The sequence below is a fragment of the Talpa europaea genome (assembly GCF_964194135.1).
Source record: "Talpa europaea genome assembly, chromosome: 15".
In the NCBI taxonomy this organism is placed as follows: Eukaryota; Metazoa; Chordata; class Mammalia; order Eulipotyphla; family Talpidae; genus Talpa; species Talpa europaea.
In genome coordinates this window covers 45466916-45487935 of record NC_140083.1, presented here as the reverse complement: position 1 = coordinate 45487935, position 21020 = coordinate 45466916, and the positions used below count along the sequence as shown (strand labels likewise).

The 21020-nt window shown below is 39.8% G+C and overlaps 1 protein-coding gene across 2 annotated transcripts in view; it reads left to right on the top strand.

Annotated features, from left to right (window-relative positions):
• The window catches only part of PDZRN4 (PDZ domain containing ring finger 4), a gene marked incomplete at both ends in the record, with an annotated part of 382893 nt that overhangs the window by 293287 nt on the left and 68586 nt on the right, over window positions 1-21020 (top strand). For both annotated transcript variants that reach the window (XM_084255237.1, XM_084255238.1), the window contains 2 exons: window positions 10419-10675; window positions 13905-14007. In XM_084255237.1, coding sequence (XP_084111363.1) covers window positions 10419-10675; window positions 13905-14007 — 360 coding nt within the window. The remainder of the gene's footprint in view (window positions 1-10418; window positions 10676-13904; window positions 14008-21020) is intronic.

Sequence of the window (21020 nt, the reverse complement as noted above, 5' to 3'; positions counted from 1 at the left end):
AATTTGTTTCTCTAAAGATGTGCAAACATAGAAACAACTCTTAGGAACCACTGTATCTTCAATTCCTTATTGTTAACTCTAAATGCTTACAAATAAATCTATTTTTAGCTTATAGCAAATATGCGACATTTTGAATATTTTATTTTGACATCATTTCAGACTTATCAAAAAGTTGCAAGAATTGTACAAAGAGTTTTTATAAACATCGTTTATGGCGATTCCTCCAATTTTAACATTAACATTTTACATTTGTTTTAAATACATTCTCTCTCTCACTCTATCTCTCTCTATCTCTTTCTCTCATCACAAACGTTCACATCATCAGTGATGGGAAAATCTATATTATTTTCTATTACATGCTGCCTCATAGGATAGACTGAGAAAGACACGATACCACTTGTAGCTACAAGCCGAATCTAATCAAGAAGTAGATAAAGGCCAGCTGAGGGTTATTCTACAAAACAACTGTATAATCAAATACATGAATACTTTAAATATGACCTATGAGCTCAATAAAATTGTATTTTAGTTCTCCCATTAAAATGTGTGAATTTTACTAAATCCAAATTACTGGAAATTGCATTTTGATGCAGCTAAGATGGATAATAACGCTAATTTGCAAAGAGGGCACATTTCAGCTTTTACTGTGTTTTTGCTGTTGTTTAAATCAGGGGAGTTTCATGTCTAGTTGTATTAGTCGTGGTCCTGTAAGAAAAGACACAGCCAAAGGGTGTAATCGAGGAACGTTTAATAGTGAAACAAATTACATAGGTGTGAACAGATTTAAGTGAAAGAACATTGGAAGTAACACTAGAAAAATTTCTTACTACCCATAGACCTGAAGGGAAAAGGTGTGAGAGAGTTGTGGAAGGGGCGGGATAAAGGCACAAATTCTCAGTACTATCACCACTAAGTTGGATCCTGAGTTGGATCTCCGGCCAGGGAGCTACCCAAATGGCACAGCAGACCTCTCCTGTCTCACCTGCTGCTCCCCTCAGCAGTGGATTTCAGTCAATCCATCTGTTCTGCTCCCCACTCTGTCTCTGGTGAATCCTCTCACACCTGCACCTCTGGCCTACACCCCAGTTCTTATATGCATAAATAAATAAAAATAAAGCTTTAAAGAAAATAAAAACCCCTCATCTCAGACATGCCTGTGACAGCAACCTGGAAGCCACATACTGTCCTGGTGTGGTGACCTTGGTGTCATAATCATTAAGTAAGGTAATCACAGACTTTCCAAATATCTTTTTCGGGTTGCTGTGAGTCTTTAATTCATCATTGCTGCATATATAAGCATTTTTAATATAGTCAATCCATTAAGTTGTAAATTATTTCATACAAAGTTAATGAAGACAATCCTCAGGAAGTCAGCAATAGTCTTCATTGAGGAAATGGACCAGCCTGGGTTAGTACCTCGGGGAGTATGTAGGGACTTGAACTTGGTACACACAGGGGTGTACCAGCCATGGAGGGGGCCCATCTGCCGTTCCTCTTTCTTATGGGAACATTGTCAGTAGGGAAACCCTCTTCCAAAAATATAGTTACAACACTGTCAGAAGCAAAAGAGTGGACCGCACAAACGTTTGGTTAAATCTAACATTTCCTGTGGTCTTCCCTTCTAAAAGTACTTGATGATCACAAGCCAACCAGTAATTGTTTTGCTCAAAAACATTTAAAAAGGTCAAGATGAATTTTAATCAACAGCTTATAGGTCTTCTTCATATAATTCTTCACTATCCCTAATCTGTGAGTTCTTTTAAAGATCTTATCCACGGTGCTATGCTCATTTTTTTTATCAGCTATCCGTGTAGAATTAAATGACCCAAAGTGTAGAAAAATTATCTTGCCTAAATTCCTTAAAATTGATTTAAAGATTCTATGACAGTGTTTTAGTGAATACAGAATTCAGACTATTCTAAATTCCTTCCCTACCAAACATTTTACCAACAATTTAAATATTGTTTCCTCCTTATGTAAAATATTGCTATATTTTTGTTATATTTACATATTATATAATATATTATTATACCTCTATTTCACAACACCTTCCTGGTTATCAAGTAGAGAATTTGATCAGCACTCACATAAGGACTTTAATCAGAATAGGAACTTTAATCAAAATTAATTCCACAGCTGGGCTTCCCTGGTGGTGCAGTGGGTTGAGCACAGTGCTGTGAGACTGTCTGCAACCTCTGCAGCACGGGTTCCATCCCCGCTGGCTGGTGAGAATCCCAAATGGCATGGCAGACCTCTCCTGTCTTGCCCACTGCTCCCCTCAGCATTGTATTTAGTCAGTCTGCCTCTTCTGCTCCCTGCTCTGTCTGGTGAATCCTCTCACTCTCCTGTGCATCTGGCCTGTACCCCAGCTTTTGTATAAAAATAAATAAATCTTTAAAAATCATTAAATCCAGGTGCTCTTTGTAATTGATGTTTCTGTGTCCTTTATAGCAGCACTATTTACAATAGCTAAGCTTTGGAAACAACCCAAATGCCCAAAAATAGATGACTGGATCAAGATGTGGTACATATACACCATGGACTATTACTCAGCATTCAAAAAAGATAAACACATGCAATTTGCAGCAACATGGATGGAGCTGGAAGGGATCATGCTCAGTGAAATAAGCCAGAAAGAAAAAGAAAAATACCGATGGTCTCCCTCATAGCAGGAATCTAGAAAACTTAAATAAGGGACCAGGAAAAAGAATAACTATAAGAAAGTAAAAATCAAAATCAACAAACAACTATGAACCAGAGACACTCTATGGGGGGTGGGGGTCGGGGAAAGGAGGGGTTGGGGTCAAAATAAGGGGGTTGCAATTGTATGGGGAATATAAAAATAAAATTAAAATTAAAAAAAAAATTCCACAGCTATTTGTGAGGGAGGCATAGCTTGTAAACTGTCTTGCCCAGCCAGAATTACCTTGCTTAGTCAGAAGGATCAATGTAAAACAAGGTGATTACAATTGGTTACACTTTATTACATCATTGAAATTTGCTTAAGAGAGTAGAACTGAAGTAGTCTCACACACAAACAAGATAATTATGTGAAGTGATGAAAGAGTTAACTAGCTGATGAGAAACCATTCACAAGGCACATATCACCACCATGTACGTTGAATTTCTTACATTTTTTTTCAGTAATACTTCAATAACACGAAAAGTTAATTAATTTATGAATGTTAAAAAATAGCATTTACTCTCAATTTGAAATTGGGCTATATCAATTGTACATATTCTTTGATATTCTATACTTCTATCGAGTATTCTTATATGTATTCTTATATGTATTCAAGGAAGGCAATAGATATTTAAAAGGCCCTATTAGTCTCTTTTTTTTTTTTTGACCACATGGTATATATATTTATTTATATAAAGTTAAGAGCAACAGAGCATATCTGTGATGTCAGTGATCAAGGTAGTTGCTCCCCTTTTGGGGAAAAATTAGATGATAGACTTCTGGGATAATAGTAATATATGGGTGATAATGTTATGGATATTTGAATTATGTTTTTCAAATATTCAGACAGAACATACAGATACATAAATATTTTTAAGCTGCAGAAAAAGATTCTACATGTTTTTCCATGATCAAATATTATATCAGAATAGCATTCTTACTTAAAAAAAATATTTTCAGTGTTGGGCCTCCCCGGTGGCACAGCGGTTGAGCGCTGGGTTGCGAAGCTGCCCGCGACCTCTGCGGCGCCAGTTCGATCTCCGGCTGCTCCCCGGCCACCAGAGGAGGGTCCCACATGGTGCGCAGACCTCTCCTGCCGCCCGCTGCTCCCCTCAGCAGTGTACTTCGGTCCTTCTACCTGCTCTGCTCCCTGCTCTGGCTCTGGTGAATTCTCTCACCCTCCCGCGCTTCTGACTGTACCCAGTGCATGTATAAACGAACAAGCAAACAAACAAACAAATAAATAAATAAATAAAACATGCCTCTATTAAAAAAAAAAAATTTCAATGTTGAAGGTTGTTTCAATTTGCATTTGAGATTGTGACATTGAACATCTTTAACAATATTTATTGGCCATCTGTGTTTTCCCTTCTTAGATGTGCCTCTTCATTTTCTTCAGATCCTCCTTCCGTTATTGCTGGGCTTTGTCTTTTTCTCATTGATTAGAAGAATTCTTTTTTTTTTTTATTAAATGTCCTTATTTTTCATGAGGCACAGAGATTTGGAAACCTTCCTTGCTCCCAAGCAGCTGATTCTAGAAATGGCAACTCACCAGGGTGACTTGGTTTTTCAAGCCCTTGTTTGCACTTCAAAAGGAAGGGGAAAAGAAGGCTGTTTGTTTTCTGATACTCAAGAAAATTTTGCATGTGGCTGGATTTGGAGGAATAATCAAAGCAGAACAGTTCATATGCAAGCTGAGGCCCTCAGTCACCCCAGGGAGATTGTTGACTAGTGGCCCAGATTTTGCTGTTCTTCCAAAAGAGTAGATTGTTCCTTCAACAGAAGCTTCATCAAACATTGCCTTGGTGTGGTTTACATATGAAAAGTTTTATTCTTTGCTTAACATTCACAAGTTGCTTATGGATTAATTAGCCCATCTGCCACAACAAATGTATTCACACTTCATTTACAATGATTGTTTAAAACTACTTTTCTCCTATCCACTTATCCTTACCAATATAATGAAAAAACAGTAACTTCTTAGAAACCAGAGACTTTTTTAGATCTATAAAAATGTCTAAGTTTATTACTAGTCATTGCTTGAATACCTCTAGTTTTTAAGATTTGTTTATATGGAACTGAGTTGAAAAGTTCTATAACTGGGCCTCCCCAGTGGCACAGCAGTTGAGCTCTGGTTTGTGAAACTGCTCGCAGCCTCTGCAGTGCCATTTCCATCCCCGGCCACTGGCGAGGGTCCCACATGGCGCGCAGACCTCTCCTGCCGCATGCTGCTCCCCTCAGCAGTGTATTTCATCAGTCTGCCTGTTCTGCTCCCCGCTCTGGCTCTGGTGAATCCTCTCACCCTCCCATGCTTCTGACTGTACCCAGTGCTTGTATAAATAAATAAATAAATAAATCTTAAAAAAAAAAAAAAGAAAAGTTCTGTAACTGAGTTAGAAGTGAGGAGAAAGTTGCAGGAAGGGGTTGCCATAAACACCAATGATCTGTTTAATTCTTCATTCACTGAACGTCTTAGAATAGCTGCAAGTTTGACATGATTAAGACGCCTCTTCCCGCTTGTTTCCAACACCAATTTAAATTTTGGATAAGGACATCCCTTGTCTCTATTTATCCTAGAACCTCCATCATTGAGTCCCCTCCCTGTGTTATGTTTTTGCCAATTCTGATAACCTCTTCATGCAACATGTGCCTCTTTTCTCTTGTCAGGTGGCATAGTCACCATTGCACAATCATTCATTCTGTTACAGGACAGGGTGAGGGGTACCCCAGGACATCCAAACCTACCTGCTTTAACTTAATGGGTTTTGCCATCCACCACATCAAGACATAAGTGCATAAGACCTTCAATGGAAAGGAATTTTAATGCAATTAGTGTGCTATAGAGAGAAGAGAAAGAATATAGCTAAAATAATTTCCAATTAAACACCCAAAGTTACCCACACCCTCCCATGGATAACTGTCCAGCCAAACAGAGTTGGCCCAAAGCAGGGCCACTGAGGCCCAAAAGCCTGCACAAGTTTAAGGCACCTTCTGGTGGGGACCCATGGGAAAGGGGCAGAGGGATCAGACAAGTCTAAAAGTAAAAGAGCAAAATCAAAATCAAGGTAAAAGCTGCCATTGCCAGCCTCCCTATGGGTGTCTCACCCACATCTCTTTCAAGTGTCTCCTTCCATGTCCCCCCAACTTTAGTCCCTGGTACAAATCCAAGACCGAGAAGCAAGAGTGGCTTCTTCCTCACATGTCTTTCTGCTCCATGTGACTCCTCCAGGTCTTCTTGATCTCCTTCCTTCCTTTTCCCCATTTCTTTAGCTTCTCCTTCTTGCTCAGCTCTGCCCTCCCTTGGGTGGGGCAGGGAATGTGGAACCTCCCCTTTCACTGGGGATTACCCTGTTACAATCCTGCAACCAGTCTGTTATCAAATATCAATCACATGAGTCTGCTAGATATGTTCTCATCACTCAGTAGCACTAGAACCGATCAGCTTTGGTCGCAGTTATCAAAATGCCAGACAATGCAGTGACAGGAGGGGACTTTCTCTTACACATCTCATGTTTATGACAACACTCTCACCTCTCACCTACTCCATTTAACAACCACTTTAGAAAAAAGTCCCTTTCCCTATACCATGCTTATGTCACATTGCCAATCTTCTTTAAACTCTTCTGCTTGAATGCTCCCAACTCAAGCCCCATAATGCATGGGGCTCAAATAACCTTTGAATCAAATAACCTTTCATTTCTTCCTATCACTTTTATTCCCAACCATCCTCATTCATTTTTTTCTCTGAAAACCAACTTTCCTGTACTTACTCTTCCAGCAAAAGAGCTTTCCTAACTTTTCAGTGTCTACATTAAATAAGACATCTGTAATGGGGCGAGGGGTGCTCCATTTATTTCATAAAATAAAGAAAAATTATATGCTGTTCATACCCAGACAAATTTAAGATTGAGACAGAGGGAAGGAGAAGGAAAATATCAAGGTTTTCAGAGAAGAAACAAGGAGGAGAAAGGGCTAGAACACAACAGGAAAGAAAAAGAATAATAAGGATGTGACACCCACAAAATACCAAATACCTTGGTGTTGATTTTCAATGTAACCACTTGGGAAAAAATGAAGTTTTGCTAATTGATTTGCTAATTTACTACAAAATTTTCCTATAGGATTAAAACTTTATTCTTCCAGTGTTATATGTGTCCCTAGTTGTAACTGATGATAACTGAGCAAAGCAACTGCCAGAAAAATCCCAATTAAGCTATTCTTTTTTATGTTGTGAAAGGCATAATTTATAAAATGTTGACCTTTTGTTAGGCTAACAGTATGTTGATGAACTTCAAGTGAAGTGAAAAAAGTGTTTTGTATAGTCAGCGCTTACATTTTTGCAGGGATCACATGAGGCAGTAGAGCTTTTAAAGGTCATAGACTTCTTTACTTTAAGAGATATTAAATAGCTTATGAAAATAGAAGTCAACTACATGATAACTGGAAGAAAAGAGCATTTCCCATGGGGAAGTAAGAGATCTGAGATTACATTGACTGTCCTTTTTTTAAAGATTGTATTTGATTGTCATTTAAGCAAACCATAAAATTTGCATAAAAATGCCAAGATTATAAATGAATGAATGTACACATCTTAGATCAATAGCTATTGATCTTGCCATATGAACACGAACATTACCTGCATATACCAAGCCTTACAATAAGAACTAACCATTTATAGCCTAAAATACTCTTCAATTTTTTTTTTTATATTTTGGCAAACATTTTTATACTGTTCTAGAGTTTGCAAAAATAATCTTACATCACTTATGATAACATAAAATAAATAATCATTTTCGGTAGGGAACTCAATTTTTGGAAATTATTCTTACTTTGAAGACCACTAAAACAAATGAGAAATGAAGGAACACCGAGACTGCATTAAAACCTTGAGGGGAAAAAAAAAGAATAACGGCATTTATCTGTCTAGTAGGTATTAACACACCATTTATGCATTAGTGGGATTTGATGTGTGGCTAGAAGAAACCCTGGTCACAAATTACTTTTCCATTTACCCTCAGATGGCTCTCCTTCAATGAAAGCATTCTTCTTTCATTCTGCTGCCATTAGGGGTGACTGTAGATAGAAGGCTGTAGGAAAAAGTAACATATTGACATAGTTTAGTAGACTTCAAATAGTAGAAATATATAATGACCCAAGATTTCTTTGCAAAGAGGAAAGGGTATGGGAACAGCAGGAGGGGTACTCACAAACTTGAAGGAACACCACGAAAAGAGAATCCTGGGGACTAAAGACCATTCTTCCCTGCCTGTTAGATTCTGACTGAACAATCTCCACCATTGGATCATCATCCATAGCTCTGGATTATATAATTGATATGTTCAGTATTTAACTGACCCCAATATGAAACATAGTGTATGATATCTGTCAACATGAGAAGCTAGATTTTAAATCATATTTTTCTATTCTGGAACATAGCTCATCATTTATTTGCTGACTGGACAGCCTCAGCAGAGACAGCGAGGGCCCTCATGTATAGTCCCATCATCCAGCCAGAGCTCAAGGAATGAAAGGCTGTGTCCATCGAGTTCCCCATCCACATTTCTCATGTGCCCAGAGTCATCCACATCCCAGATTGTGCCACTGAAAATTCAGTAACCATTTTCAAGTTTAGTCCTCAGAGCACAGACTCAGAGAATATGTGTACAGGTTAATGAATATGTGGGAACCAGTAGGCACCCACTCAAGTCTCCAACTGAACTTTCTAACTAGTGATTCAAGAACTGCACTGAGACATATTTTGCTGATGAGGAAACTAAATTGCTCATTTTTTGAAGGCACATTGACTCTTTCAAGGCCCATTGAGTAAATTAGCTCCTCCAGGCCATTAAGCTTGTCTCTACATGACATGGAGATTCCTACCTGGTATTGTATCATTTACCCCAAATCACCCCACACTTCCTCTGAGCACACACATATTCTTTGTCTACTCAGGGAGAGAGAATGTGCTCATTTGAATGTCAGCAATTGTTTTATGGCCCTAACTCAGTGACTCCCTTTGCTTCTTTCCAGGCACCCAGAGATATCTAAAGATTTACTGGTGCAAAGCAGTTATCAGAACCTCCCCAACAGGCTTCATTTGTGAGAAAAGGCATAATTTCAGGGCTTTGGGACAGAATACTTTGTTTACAAAAGTAACATTACCAATTCACTGGGGTGAGAGTTGTAAAACTATTTATCGTATAGTCTTTATTGAAATATAACTTCCACTGAGAAGCTATGTTATCAGAACCATTTTAGGGAATAAATTGATGATAATTTGAAAGTAATCTGTGTTGCCAATAGAGATGGGGCAGAGAGAAGTATGTGGGTATGTTAGATGCCCAAAAAGCCCTTTTTCAAAAAGAACATTACCAGCCCTTAGTAAGCAGGCATGGGAAGGCCCTACAAAAAAGAATCATTTTTCTCTCCAAGATGCCATTGGATTCCCCTTTTGAGAAACAGGGATGTAAGACTAAGGCAAACATCATCTGTTTCTCTGTTATATCCAGGGCTATCACCCGAGACATATTGATGTACATTAAAACAGGTGAGTATTCAAGAGACCAAGTGTACTCACTTGCAGAGATTTTGGAGCAGTGTTTTATTATGTACTAATAAATCAATTGGAGCCTTCTTAAGATACCAGTTCTAAATTAGGTCTGGAATAAGATGAGGGATTTAGCATTTTTGATAATCTCTTATGCGATGTTTATCTTTTTTTTTTTTTTTTGCATAGAAGAACTGGGGTGTAGGCCAGTGGTGCAGGGGGTAAGAGGAGTCATCAGAGACAGATTGGGGAGCAGAACAAGTGAATTGACTGAAATCTACTGCTGAGGGGAGCAGTGGGCGAGACAGGAGAAGTCTGCTGTGCCCTATGTGGGTCAGCTGCCTGGCTGGGATTGAACTCAGACCTTAGCAGTGATACCGCTGAGACTGAACCCCTAGGCCATGAGGGAGGCCCCTCTTATGTGATGTTTATGGTGCTGATCCAGGGGCCACACTTTGAATAACAAAGTCTTGGTATAAAATATATATTGCCAAGAACATGGTCTTGGAGAAAATGATGTATATATCAAAGGAATTTGATAATATCCTTAAAATATAATTTTAGGGCCTCGCTGGTGGCCGAGGCATTAAGTCTCAGTGCTATCACCACTATGGCCTGAGTTTAATCACCGGCCAGGGAGCTACCCACATGGCACATCAGACCTCTTCTTTCTCAGCTGCTGCTCCCCTCAGCAGTAGATTTCAGTAGATCTGCCTGTTCTGCTCCCCACTCTGTCTCTGGTGAATCCTCTCACTCCCCACAACTCTGGCCTGCACCCCAATCCTTCTATGCAAAAAAAAAATATATATATATATATATAAAATTTCAGGTGTGTAACACTTTGATTAAGTACTGAAAATCCAACAAAGACCTATAGATTGTGAGGAAAGGACATGCTTTACATTTCTACCCATCTGAAGATTTTGGTGAACATTTTTCAAGTCTGTGTTATTTAAATTTTTAAGTCTTTACTCACACTTCTCATGATGTACCTCATCAAGACACAAGAAGTAATTGTTTACCTTCGCTTCTTCGTGTTGGCGAGGAGTTCAATAAATGTCAGCGCCTGATTAAATATTCCTTTACAAAATTCCTGTCAAAGCTGATTCAAGCTCACCTTGGCCTCATCCACTGTGACAGCTACTCTGATCTTTCCTCTAAGCAAAGGTTTACTCTTTATCTTCGCAGGTCAACGGGAAGGATCTGTCAAGGGCCACCCATGAGGAGGCAGTGGAAGCCTTTCGCAATGCCAAGGAGCCCATTGTGGTCCAGGTGCTAAGGCGAACACCTCTCAGCAAGCCATCCTACTTGACACCCCCCGAGGTGCAGCTCATGAACGCCAGCACCCAGACGGACATCACCTTCGAGCATATCATGGCGCTGGCCAAGCTCAGGCCTCCCACTCCACCAGTGCCCGACATCTGTCCCTTTCTGCTCTCAGACAGGTATTTCTCTGTCATGTCTCACCAAGCCCTGTCTGTTTTCATTCATCGGTTAAAGTAGTTGTTGGAAAGAATCAGCCACACTAGCAAGTTACCAGTTCCAGAGATGGGCCAGGCTCACAGCCATGTTCTAGAAGTGTCTCCACTATTAGTTCTCAGCTGCCCCTGCCAGCTACTCAATCTAATCCAATGGTCGCCTCATGTCAGGAATCATATTTGCTGAGGTGCAATGAAAAATTTTAACTTTGATTAGTTCATCTTCTTATTTGTAGTTATCAAAAGACACCTGCTTTAGGGGCCTCCCTGGTGGCACAGGGGATAAAGTCTCAGTGCTGTGAAGCTAATGCCAGCCACTGTGGCCTGAGTTCTATCCCTGGCTACAGAGCTGACCCACATGGTGCAGCAGACCTCTCCTTTCTTGCCCACTACTCCCCTTAGCAAGTATGTCAGTCGATCCACCCCCCACTCTGTCTCTGGGGAATCCTCTTACCCGGACACCTCTGGCCTACACCCCAGTTCGTGTATGCATACATAAATAAAATAGATTAAAAAAAAAAAAAAAGATTCCTGCTTCTCATCAGCACCAGTCAGGGAAATAGCTTTTCTCACCAACACTGCCCAAACTTTATTAAGACTGACACATAAATGGCATTGGGCACTAAATCCTCCTCTGTAGGTGACCTTTCTCTCTTTCTCTCCTTTAAGGAGAAGCTGGGAAATTAAAAGAGCAATTCTCCAAACTTAATTTGCAGTATAATTCTCCAAAGAAAGCAATTATCCAATATATTGAAATGTAAACAAAAGTTTCTGGCTGTCAAAGAGGAAGTAGAGAGCCATGAAATACAGAACTACGAAAGGAATATTTCTTCCAAGTTTTACCTAATTTCAAGGCAGTAGAGATCTTTTATTCAAATAATCCTACTTTTACACGTTGAAAAGTATGTCATGCCCCATTTGTATGGATCTGTGAGCTTTTCAGTAAATATTCAAACATTACTGAGAATGTGATTTATAAGAGCAATAGTCACTTTCAACTGCATTTGTGTTGCTTACAGCGAGCCCTTCTCTTCCTTAAACATAGATCTGATCGTGCAAATCCCTGTCTTTAATGGCTCTCCTATGCATTCTCAGTGGTGCATATGTGTATATTCGAACCGCCTGGAAACTTTGAAATGCATCATCAATGCAGTGTGGAATCCACCTCAAGTTGACTAAGAATTAAATAAGATTTTTTTATCATTTTTTAAATTTTAAATATAATTTTTACATCATTTTTCATTTTTTGCACACTGTATGCATTTTCATCTTGGAACATGCAGTCCAGACATCAGAAATTTTTCAAAAATCTCCCAGTCAGTTTTAATGTACAGATATGTCATAGACTACTTTTTATTTTTAAATTTTTAAAGATTTCTTTTTATTTGCTTATGCATACAAGAACTGGGGTGTAGGCTAGAGGGGGGTGAGAGAGGATTCCCCAGAGACATAGCAGGGAGAAGAACAGGTGGATCTACTGAATTCCACTGCTGAGGGGAGCAAGTGGGCGAGAGACAACAGAGGTCTGCTGCACCATGTGGGTCAGCTCCCTGGCAGGGGATCGACCTCATCCTGCAGTGGCTGGTGATAGCTTGGTAGCGCTGAGAATTCAACCCTTGCGCTACCAGGGATGACCATGGAGACCACTTTTTAACTTCAAGTTTCAAAAGGGCACAGGCTGTTTGTCTTTTATGGTTTTATCCATTCACCTCTTCCCTGCTTAGCACCCCCTTATGCCAGGCCCTGGGACCAGTTGCTGGATATAAAACTAGAAACAAAAATAAAGCCTCTGCCTCTGGGAGCTTTTATTCTAAAGCGGGAAGATGAACAGTACAAAAGCCAACAAGTTCGTTAATTTTCATCAGCACAGCCTGACACGGAGTACGTCCAGTAAATATTCTCCTGAAGAGCAACTCATAGCTAACATTTTAGTTAACTGAACATTTCAGGAAATATTCCAAGTATTTTACCTGGATTGATTGAGTATTCACAGTAACCTTTGAGGAGATGGTCCCCCCCCATGTTGCGGATGAGGAAACAGATATTAAACAGCTTGGCTGAGGTCACATAACAAAGAAGGGCCAAGGCCGGGTTTCTGAGCCCTGAACCCGCCTCTGTTAGCCAGTGATTTCCTATAATCAAGATGAAAATGCATACATTGTGCAAAAATGAAAAATGATGTAAAAGTATATATAAAATTTAAAAAATAATAAAAAAATGAAAATTCCAGCAGCTATTTTTTTAAAGATTAATTATTTTTTACTTATGCTTACAAGAACTGGGGTGTAGGCCAGAGGCGTGGGGGTGAGAAGATTCACCAGAGACAGAGTGGGGAGCAGAACAGGCAGAACTACTGAAACACACTGCTGAGGGGAGCAGCGCCCTGGCCAGGGATCCAACTGAGGCAGCAGCGTTGATAGCACTGAGACTTAGCCCTTAGGCCACCATGGAGGCCCTGTGTATGTGCTCTTAAAAAGAGGGAAATATGAAAAAAGACTAATTATAATAAATAAAAATTAAAATCAACTGGCAGCTATAAACCAGAGACACACTACAGGGGAGGAGAAGGGAGTAGGATCAAAACAAGGGGGGGGTGGGAATTTTATGGGGACGATAACCAAGCTGAAAATGCATACATTGTGCAAAAATGAAAAATGATGTAAAAAATATATAAAATAAAATAAAATAAAAAGGAGGGGGAAATATGGGTTAAGAAGGAGAATGGGGAACGAGGTAAAGGATAAGGGGTAGTGTGAGTATATCTGAAAAAAGCAATTCATACTTTGGAAAACATTTCAAAAACTGGGGCTAGATAATAGAAAAATTGGTAGCACTTTTTGCAAAATACAAGCTGCAATCTCAAACCCAAATCAGGAGCAAGCTGCATTTAGTGCAATGAGGCAGGAGAGGGGCAGTCTCAAGCACTTTGACCTGTAGTGGATTTTCCATCAGTTTCTTCATAGGATGAGGCCCTGATCGCCGCCCTTTCTCTTAGTTACCACTCAGAAAATCAAACTGATGAACTTCACTCTCAATAAGAAGTCCAGTGCTCCTCCCTAGCTGTAGTCCGTTGAGAGGCCAGGTCACCATAGTCTTATTATGAAGCAGAGAATGCTAAACTGAAATTCTAAAATCAGTTTTAATCTTAAAAACAACCTTTTTGATCCATTCCTATCCTGCTGCACATTCCCCATAGCTGCCATTCTCTTCATCCAATGGAGCATGAGTTTTATGAAGACCATGAGTATCTTTCCAGTTTACCTGCTGATGGAGACAGAACTGAAGACTTTGAATATGAGGTAAGATCATTTTCACACCACATTTCTCCCGAAGATATGGTTGAAGGATTTTGCATAACAAAGAAAAAAATAATTTATTGCTGTGAGAATAATCTTGTTGGTGGATATCTTTTAAATGATCTGTGTGTTAGTTCTTTGGTCCTAGCATCTTAAATATATTGGAAAGCAGGTTTATAAGATCACAAATAACGTGACCACCTTTTAGTTGCTCTCTATCATGATAATCACATGCGCTTTTCTCTCCATAAGAGAATTTCCAAGTAGAGTTGGTAATGAGATTATATTTAAGGCCAAGGTTGAGTTTTCTGGTTTCATTCATTTATTTGTATTTTCATTTTAATTGCTAAACTATATTTATTATATATCTTTTCACAAATTCTATATTCTTTTTATTGCAGCTCAAGTGTGTATTCTAAAAAGTAGTTTCACTGACTTTTGAGAGAGATAACCTTATGTTTTTTGTTGCCAAGTTGTATTTAGTGGTTTATGTGGTGTATGTCAGAGTATCTGTACTGTAATATACAACAATTGCAAAGACTTTCTATTAATTATTTAAAAGCTTTTTCAAAGTTAGAGGATTTACCCAAATATTTCCTCTGCTTGTGCAGCCTATAAATCTTTGAAAGGTTTCCCACTACTCTGACATTTGGAAATAAAATCGATTGAGAAGGTAAAGAAGCTTTGGTAAACAGGCACAGAGCCCGTGATTTTCTGCCCTTTTAATGCTTTAGATGATGTCATACAAGTTCAGCAAAATGTTCTTTTCCATTTTACAACCAGGAAATCCTGAAATCTCTTCCCTCAGTAGGATCTGAAATCAAATAAGGCCAATTCAGTGAGGCTCACTTAAAGCAAACAGACATTTATTTGAAATCTTCTCCCTCACAAAAGTCATTGCCGGGGATTACAGAAATCATTATTTCTTTTCAGGCAGAATCAGAAGGATATGACACCTCATATCTGTGTAGATGGTTTTGTATTGTTCATATTAATTTTTTATCCCCTCCTCTCCATTAAGTTGATTGAAAAGTTGTAGTTTATAAATCCTCTCAAGTCCTAATATGCACTGAAATATCCATTAAGTTTTGCCTATTCACGCAAAATAAATCACAGAATTGAGTCACTTATCCAAATATTTCAAGATTAAACTACATTTTCCTTTCAGTTAATGAATACTGTGGGTTTGGGGAATGGAATTATCTAGATCACTTCAAGTTGTATTTTTAGTTTGTGTCTTAGAGATGTATTAAAATAAATCTGTGTGCTGGGGCAGGAGATGGGAGAGAGACTGGTCTCAGCTGAGCAGGTGAGCAGTAAAAAGCCTTTGAATTAATTAGGTTATCACTGGCTATCACAGGTTTCCTTGCATTCTATAGCGATCACTGCAGTAAGCCACTCCTCTCCTGGACTAATAACCACCCCTAATAGATGCCAGTAGTGCCAGTGGTAAATGCCCAGGCAGGTCGCCATAGCCTGTGAGCTCAATCATAGATTCAGAGTCATTAATTTGCTGTCAGCTGTGATTCTCTTGCCAAAGGCACATTTTGATTTATTGAAATAAAGCAGGTTCCTGTGAAATTTAAATAAGGAAGATGTTACTGTAACAGACTTCCATCAGGAGAAAGGATGCATTTCAGAACATCTTGCATGGTTGAAGGTGTGGAGATGGCATGGGGATACCCCAAGGATAATAAACCAAGAGAATAATCAAGTACCTTTGCTATTAGGGTGTACACACCTTTCCTCATGATGATAGGAGATTAGGTTGACTAAAAGCCATATGGTCATATAAATGATGGTGAGAAAGCATTTGGCAAAATTCAAAATCTATTTATGATGAAAGCCTTCGAAATTCTCAGGATAAAAGGAATGTACCTTAACATAATAAAAAGCCATATATGACAAACCCACAGCCAAAATTACTCTCAATGGTGAAAAGCTGAAAGCCTATCCTTAAAGATCAGGAACAATATAAGGATGTCCACTCTCACCACTGCTTTTTTTTTTTGTTTTTTTTTTTAAAGAATTATTTATTTATACAAGCATTGGGTACAGTCAGAAGCACAGGAGGGTGAGAGAATTCACCATAGCCAGGGCGGGGAGCAGAACAGACAGACTGACGAGACAGACTGATGAAACACTGCTGAGGGAACAGCGGGCACGGCAGGAGAGGTCTGCGTGCCATGTGGGACCCTCGCCGGCCGGCTGGGGATAGAACCGACGCTGCAGAGGCTGCGGGCAGCTTCTCAGGCCAGTGCTCAACCGCTGCACCACTGGGGAGGCCCTTACCACTGCTTTTCAATATAATACTGGAGGACCTGCCAGAGCATTAAGACAAGAGGAAGACGTACAAGGAATCCAAATAAGGAAAGAGAAGTAAAACTATCACAATTTACAGATGATATGATAATAAACATAGAAAACCTTAAAAACACAACAGAAAAAATAATTAAAATAATAAACCAGTTTAGTAAAATAGCAGGATACAAAATCAACACACAAAAATCAGTAGCTTTCCTATATGCAAACAATCAATCCGAAGAAGAAACAAAGAAAATCATCCCATTTACAGTGGAAACAAAAAAAAAAAAATCAAATACCTGGGAATAAACCTAACAAAGGAGGTGAGTGACCTATACAAAGAAAAGAATAAAATATTGTTAAACGGAATAGAAGAAGACACAAAGAAATGGAAAGACATCCCCTGCTCATGGATTGGAAGAATTAACATAATTAAAATGGCCATCCTACTGAAAGCAATTTACAGATTCAAGGAATCCAGAGATTAGATTGTAAAAAAGCAAAATCAACAAGCAACTATAAACCAGAGACACACTACAGGGGTGGGGAGAGGAGGGAGTAAGATCAAAACAAGGGGAATGGGAATTTTATGGGGACTATAACCAAGATGAAAATCCGTACATTGTGCAAAAATGAAAAATGATGTAAAAAATATATAAAATAAAAAAAAGCCTAGTTGGTAATCTCTTATTTCCATGGCTCAGAACTGATCATGGACATGGACACCACACTAAGTAGAAGATTTAGAAATGCTAATACCATCTTAAGAACTAATGTACTTAGGAGCAGATGGGCCACATATTTCCACGAACAATGAAGTGGACCCCAGCAGCCCCTTGGGAGCTCTGGCATGAACCAGGAGCTCTGGGGTGCATCAGAAGAGCAGCTCAGGCAAAACCAGTTTTGTGAATATTACAGAACATTGAGGTTTATTGGTTCAAGAGAGGATTTCATCTCAGAGGTTGTCACTCCTCAATCAAAATAAGAGAGGGGCATCCCTGGTGGCCTAGGGGTTAAGGCTCAGCGTTATCACAACTTATACCTGAGTTCAATCCTGGGCCAGGTTGCTGACTCACATGGTGCAGCAGACCTCTCCTATCTCTTGTTGCTCCCCTCAGGAGTGGATTTCAGTAGATCCGCCTGTTTTGCTCCCCAATTTGTCTCTGGTGAATCCTTCATCCCCCACACCTCTGGCCTACAGCCCAGTTCTTATATGCATAAATTAATAAAAATAAATCTTAAAAAAAAAGCAAAAACAAGAATGTACATCATTCGACAACCAGGAAACCAGAAAGAAAATCCTTTTTTTCATCTGCTTTCATTCATTCCCACCATAAATTCTTAATGAACATCTAAAATATGGCAAGTTCTTATCTAAGTTTGGGGTTCATGAAGCACTATCTTAGTAGTACTTAACATTTCCAGGAAAGTAATGGACAATAAACAAAATAAGGAAAATATGATGAGGTTAGTTATTAGTAAGTGCTCTTGGAGTGCGGGTGGGTAATGAAGAAAGACAGGTGTGGTTCTGGGACAGTGCTTTAGCATCTTCTTTATATAGGGTGGGCAGGGAGGGTATCTCCTTAGAGATCTAAAGAGAGAGAGCTGGTCTGGGAATCTGGAAGAGGCACTTTGCAGGCAGAGACAAGGGTTGATACAAAGGTCCTGAGACAGGAACGTGCCTGGTGTGCTTACAGCTCAGCAGCGACCACGAGCTCCAGACCCTGGGCAAGTGGAGATGAGAATAAGCCCAGCTGGAGTGTAAGGGGCATGTCTTGAACCTTCAGCTTTTACTGCGAGATGGAGGTTGGGTGGAGAAGAGCAGGACAACCCAAGCGGGATCCCTCTGGTTATGTGATGAGATAAACAGTGGGAAGCAAAGGTTCCCACAAAACAGTCTGGTAAGCTAGGTAGTAGAACTTGGACGGCAGTGGAGTCAGGGCCAAGATGCACTGTGCTGGGACAGCATCTTCCAGGCTCCCAGGGTGGAGCCTGAACATCTTCTTCCATTACTGGCTTCCGTTTTAATATATTGGGTTGTTGGAAAAGTCATGTCGTATTTTTTTTCAATGTTTTCTATGTCAAAATGAGTCATGATTTTTCCAACCACCCAATAGTTTGTGCTATAAACATTTCTCTTCTTCTGACTTTTCAAAACCAAGATATCACCATCCAGTGTAAAACACACTTTTGGCATCCACTGAAACTAATATCATAAATCCCTGCTTTAAAAAACAGGATGTGAACTGAATCGCATTTCTGAACTTGCTAAAATGCAAACTATGCAACTATTTAGACACCTTTTGAAAAGGCTCCTTACCATGGATTCAGTGAACCAAAGCTGCTATGTCTATCTGGTGAATACATATTTAGGGACTTACTGTGCATGGATTATTGACCCAATCGACCAAAACAGATCTGACTATCTCACATATACATATTTAGGGGCTTTGAAACGTGCAGATTATTGCATTGATAGGGAGTAATAGCTCCCTTCGGAGACACCATACACAACAAAAGCTTCTTTGGAAATACAGTTTGTGTGTCAATGTTATGGTGACTGGCATGTGAGGAACCTCTGAAATTGTCACGACACCCATAGCTCACCGTGGTCTATCATCTCTTCCCCAAAGAAAATTATTTGACTGGGTTTTAATTTTCGCCATGATGTTTTCCAAAAGCCTCCGAGGACCAGCCTGCAGGAAAAGCCCCACATGCTGAAATTTGTTCTCTTTAAAAAGCGATGTACTTGCCTCTAATTAAAGGTGGAAAATGTTTTCATTTTAATTTGGAGAGAAAAAATAAAAATACCGAGATTTCAATGAGACACCCACCATCAGCGAGCGCTTCACGCACTGAAATGCCACTGAGGATTAAGCGTCTCCTCTTCTTTATTTTCAACTTCGTTCATTTTTTTTCCTAGAGCCAGCTAAAGGTTGAAATAAATCATAAATAGCCTTTAGCAAGTCAGAGACAGATCTCAAATTCGGCCTCGACCAGAAATAATTTAAAGGAAAAGGCTTCAAGAAATATAGAGCTCTTTTGTCCAACTCCTAATAAAGAGGTTTTTCTCCTGCCTGAGTACCAGGAAGATGTTGAATTTTCTTTCTTTTTTTCATGTAGAAGAACTGGGGTACAGGCCAGAAGTGCAGGGGTGAGAGTATTCACCAGAGACAGAGTGGGGAGCAGAACAGGAACATCAATTGAAATCCATTGCTGAGGGGAGCAGCAGGCGAGACAGGAGATGTCTGCTGCAGCTTGTGGGTCAGCTCCCTGGCCAGGGATGGAACTCAGGCCTTGGGGTGACAGCGCTGAGACTTAACCCCTAGGCCACCAGGGAGGCCCCAGGGTGTTGAATTTTCTGCTACATTTTACACTGACTCTCAGTCCACCAACACAAGTAAATAATTAAGCAACATTTCTGAGCCTGTACATTTTCATCATTTTGGGGGGGACCTCCACGGTGGCCTAAGAGTTAAGTCTCAGCACTGTCACCACCATGGCCTGGGTTCGATCCCCGGCCAGGGAGCTGACCCATGCACGGGAACCCCCCCCTGTCTTGCCCACTGCTCCTCTCAGCAGTGGATTTCAGTAGATCTGCCTGCTTTGCTACCCAATCTGTCTCTGGTGAATCCTCTCACTGCCTCCCCTCACCCCACACCTCTGGCTTAACCCCAGTTCTTCTCCACAAAAATAAGTAAATAAAATCTATACAAAAAATCATTTTGTCCCCTCTAAGATCAGACAAGAAACACACCAAGTGTTAATTAAATACACATAGAATTTAAGTGTTTAGGACCCTCCCTGGTGACACAAGGGGTTAAGCACTACACTATGAAGCAATCCACAGCCTCTGCAGCATGAGAGTGATCCCCGGCCAGCCAGAGAGCAACCCACATGGTGAAGCAGACTCTCCTACCTCACCTGCTGATCCCCTCAGCAGTGTGTTTCAGTCAGTCTGTCTGTTCTGTTCCCCACTCTGTCTCTGTTGAATCCTCTCACACCCCACATCTTCGGCCTATACCCCAGCTCGTGTATGCATAAATAAATTAATCTTTTTAAAAAATTAAAGAAAAAAGAATTTAAGTGTTTATAGTTGTCCAAATGAAAAGGAATCTAACAGTTTGTTTGAAGAGGTAGTAAAAGTTGAAAGGAGAGAAAGTCAAGTGTGTCAGAGTTTGGAGCTCAAACTCCCTGAAAATCAAACACGGGCCAGTGTTTATAAATAGGAACAAGCATTTAGCATATTGCTAGCTTCCTCTTGGCAATTCTTACATAAAAATAAGTAAACCCTTGGGCCTTGCTTGGAAGTGTCATTTTGCAAAATGCATTTCCTGGGACTGGCTCTCCATACACTTATCCCTGTAAGCTTAGAATATTTGTGGGAACTTCAATATGCAATCTCTCTTTTACATAGCAAAAGGAAAGAATTATAGTCAAGGAGATGGTATACACAAACAAAAAAAGAAGATAAGCACTAATTACCTTTTTAGTCTTTTTTTTTCCACAATGTCATGATCTGTAAAGTCAACTTTATATATATACGTATATGTGTATATATACACACACACACATTTATATTTATTTTCTTCCATTGTTGTTGACTTTTAGACAGTATCTGATTTCTCCCCTCAGGTGTAGTCCCTGTAGTTCTCCTGCCACCATACCACCTGTGATCTGTCACCACAGTCCCTTGTGCTCTTCCCTCCCCT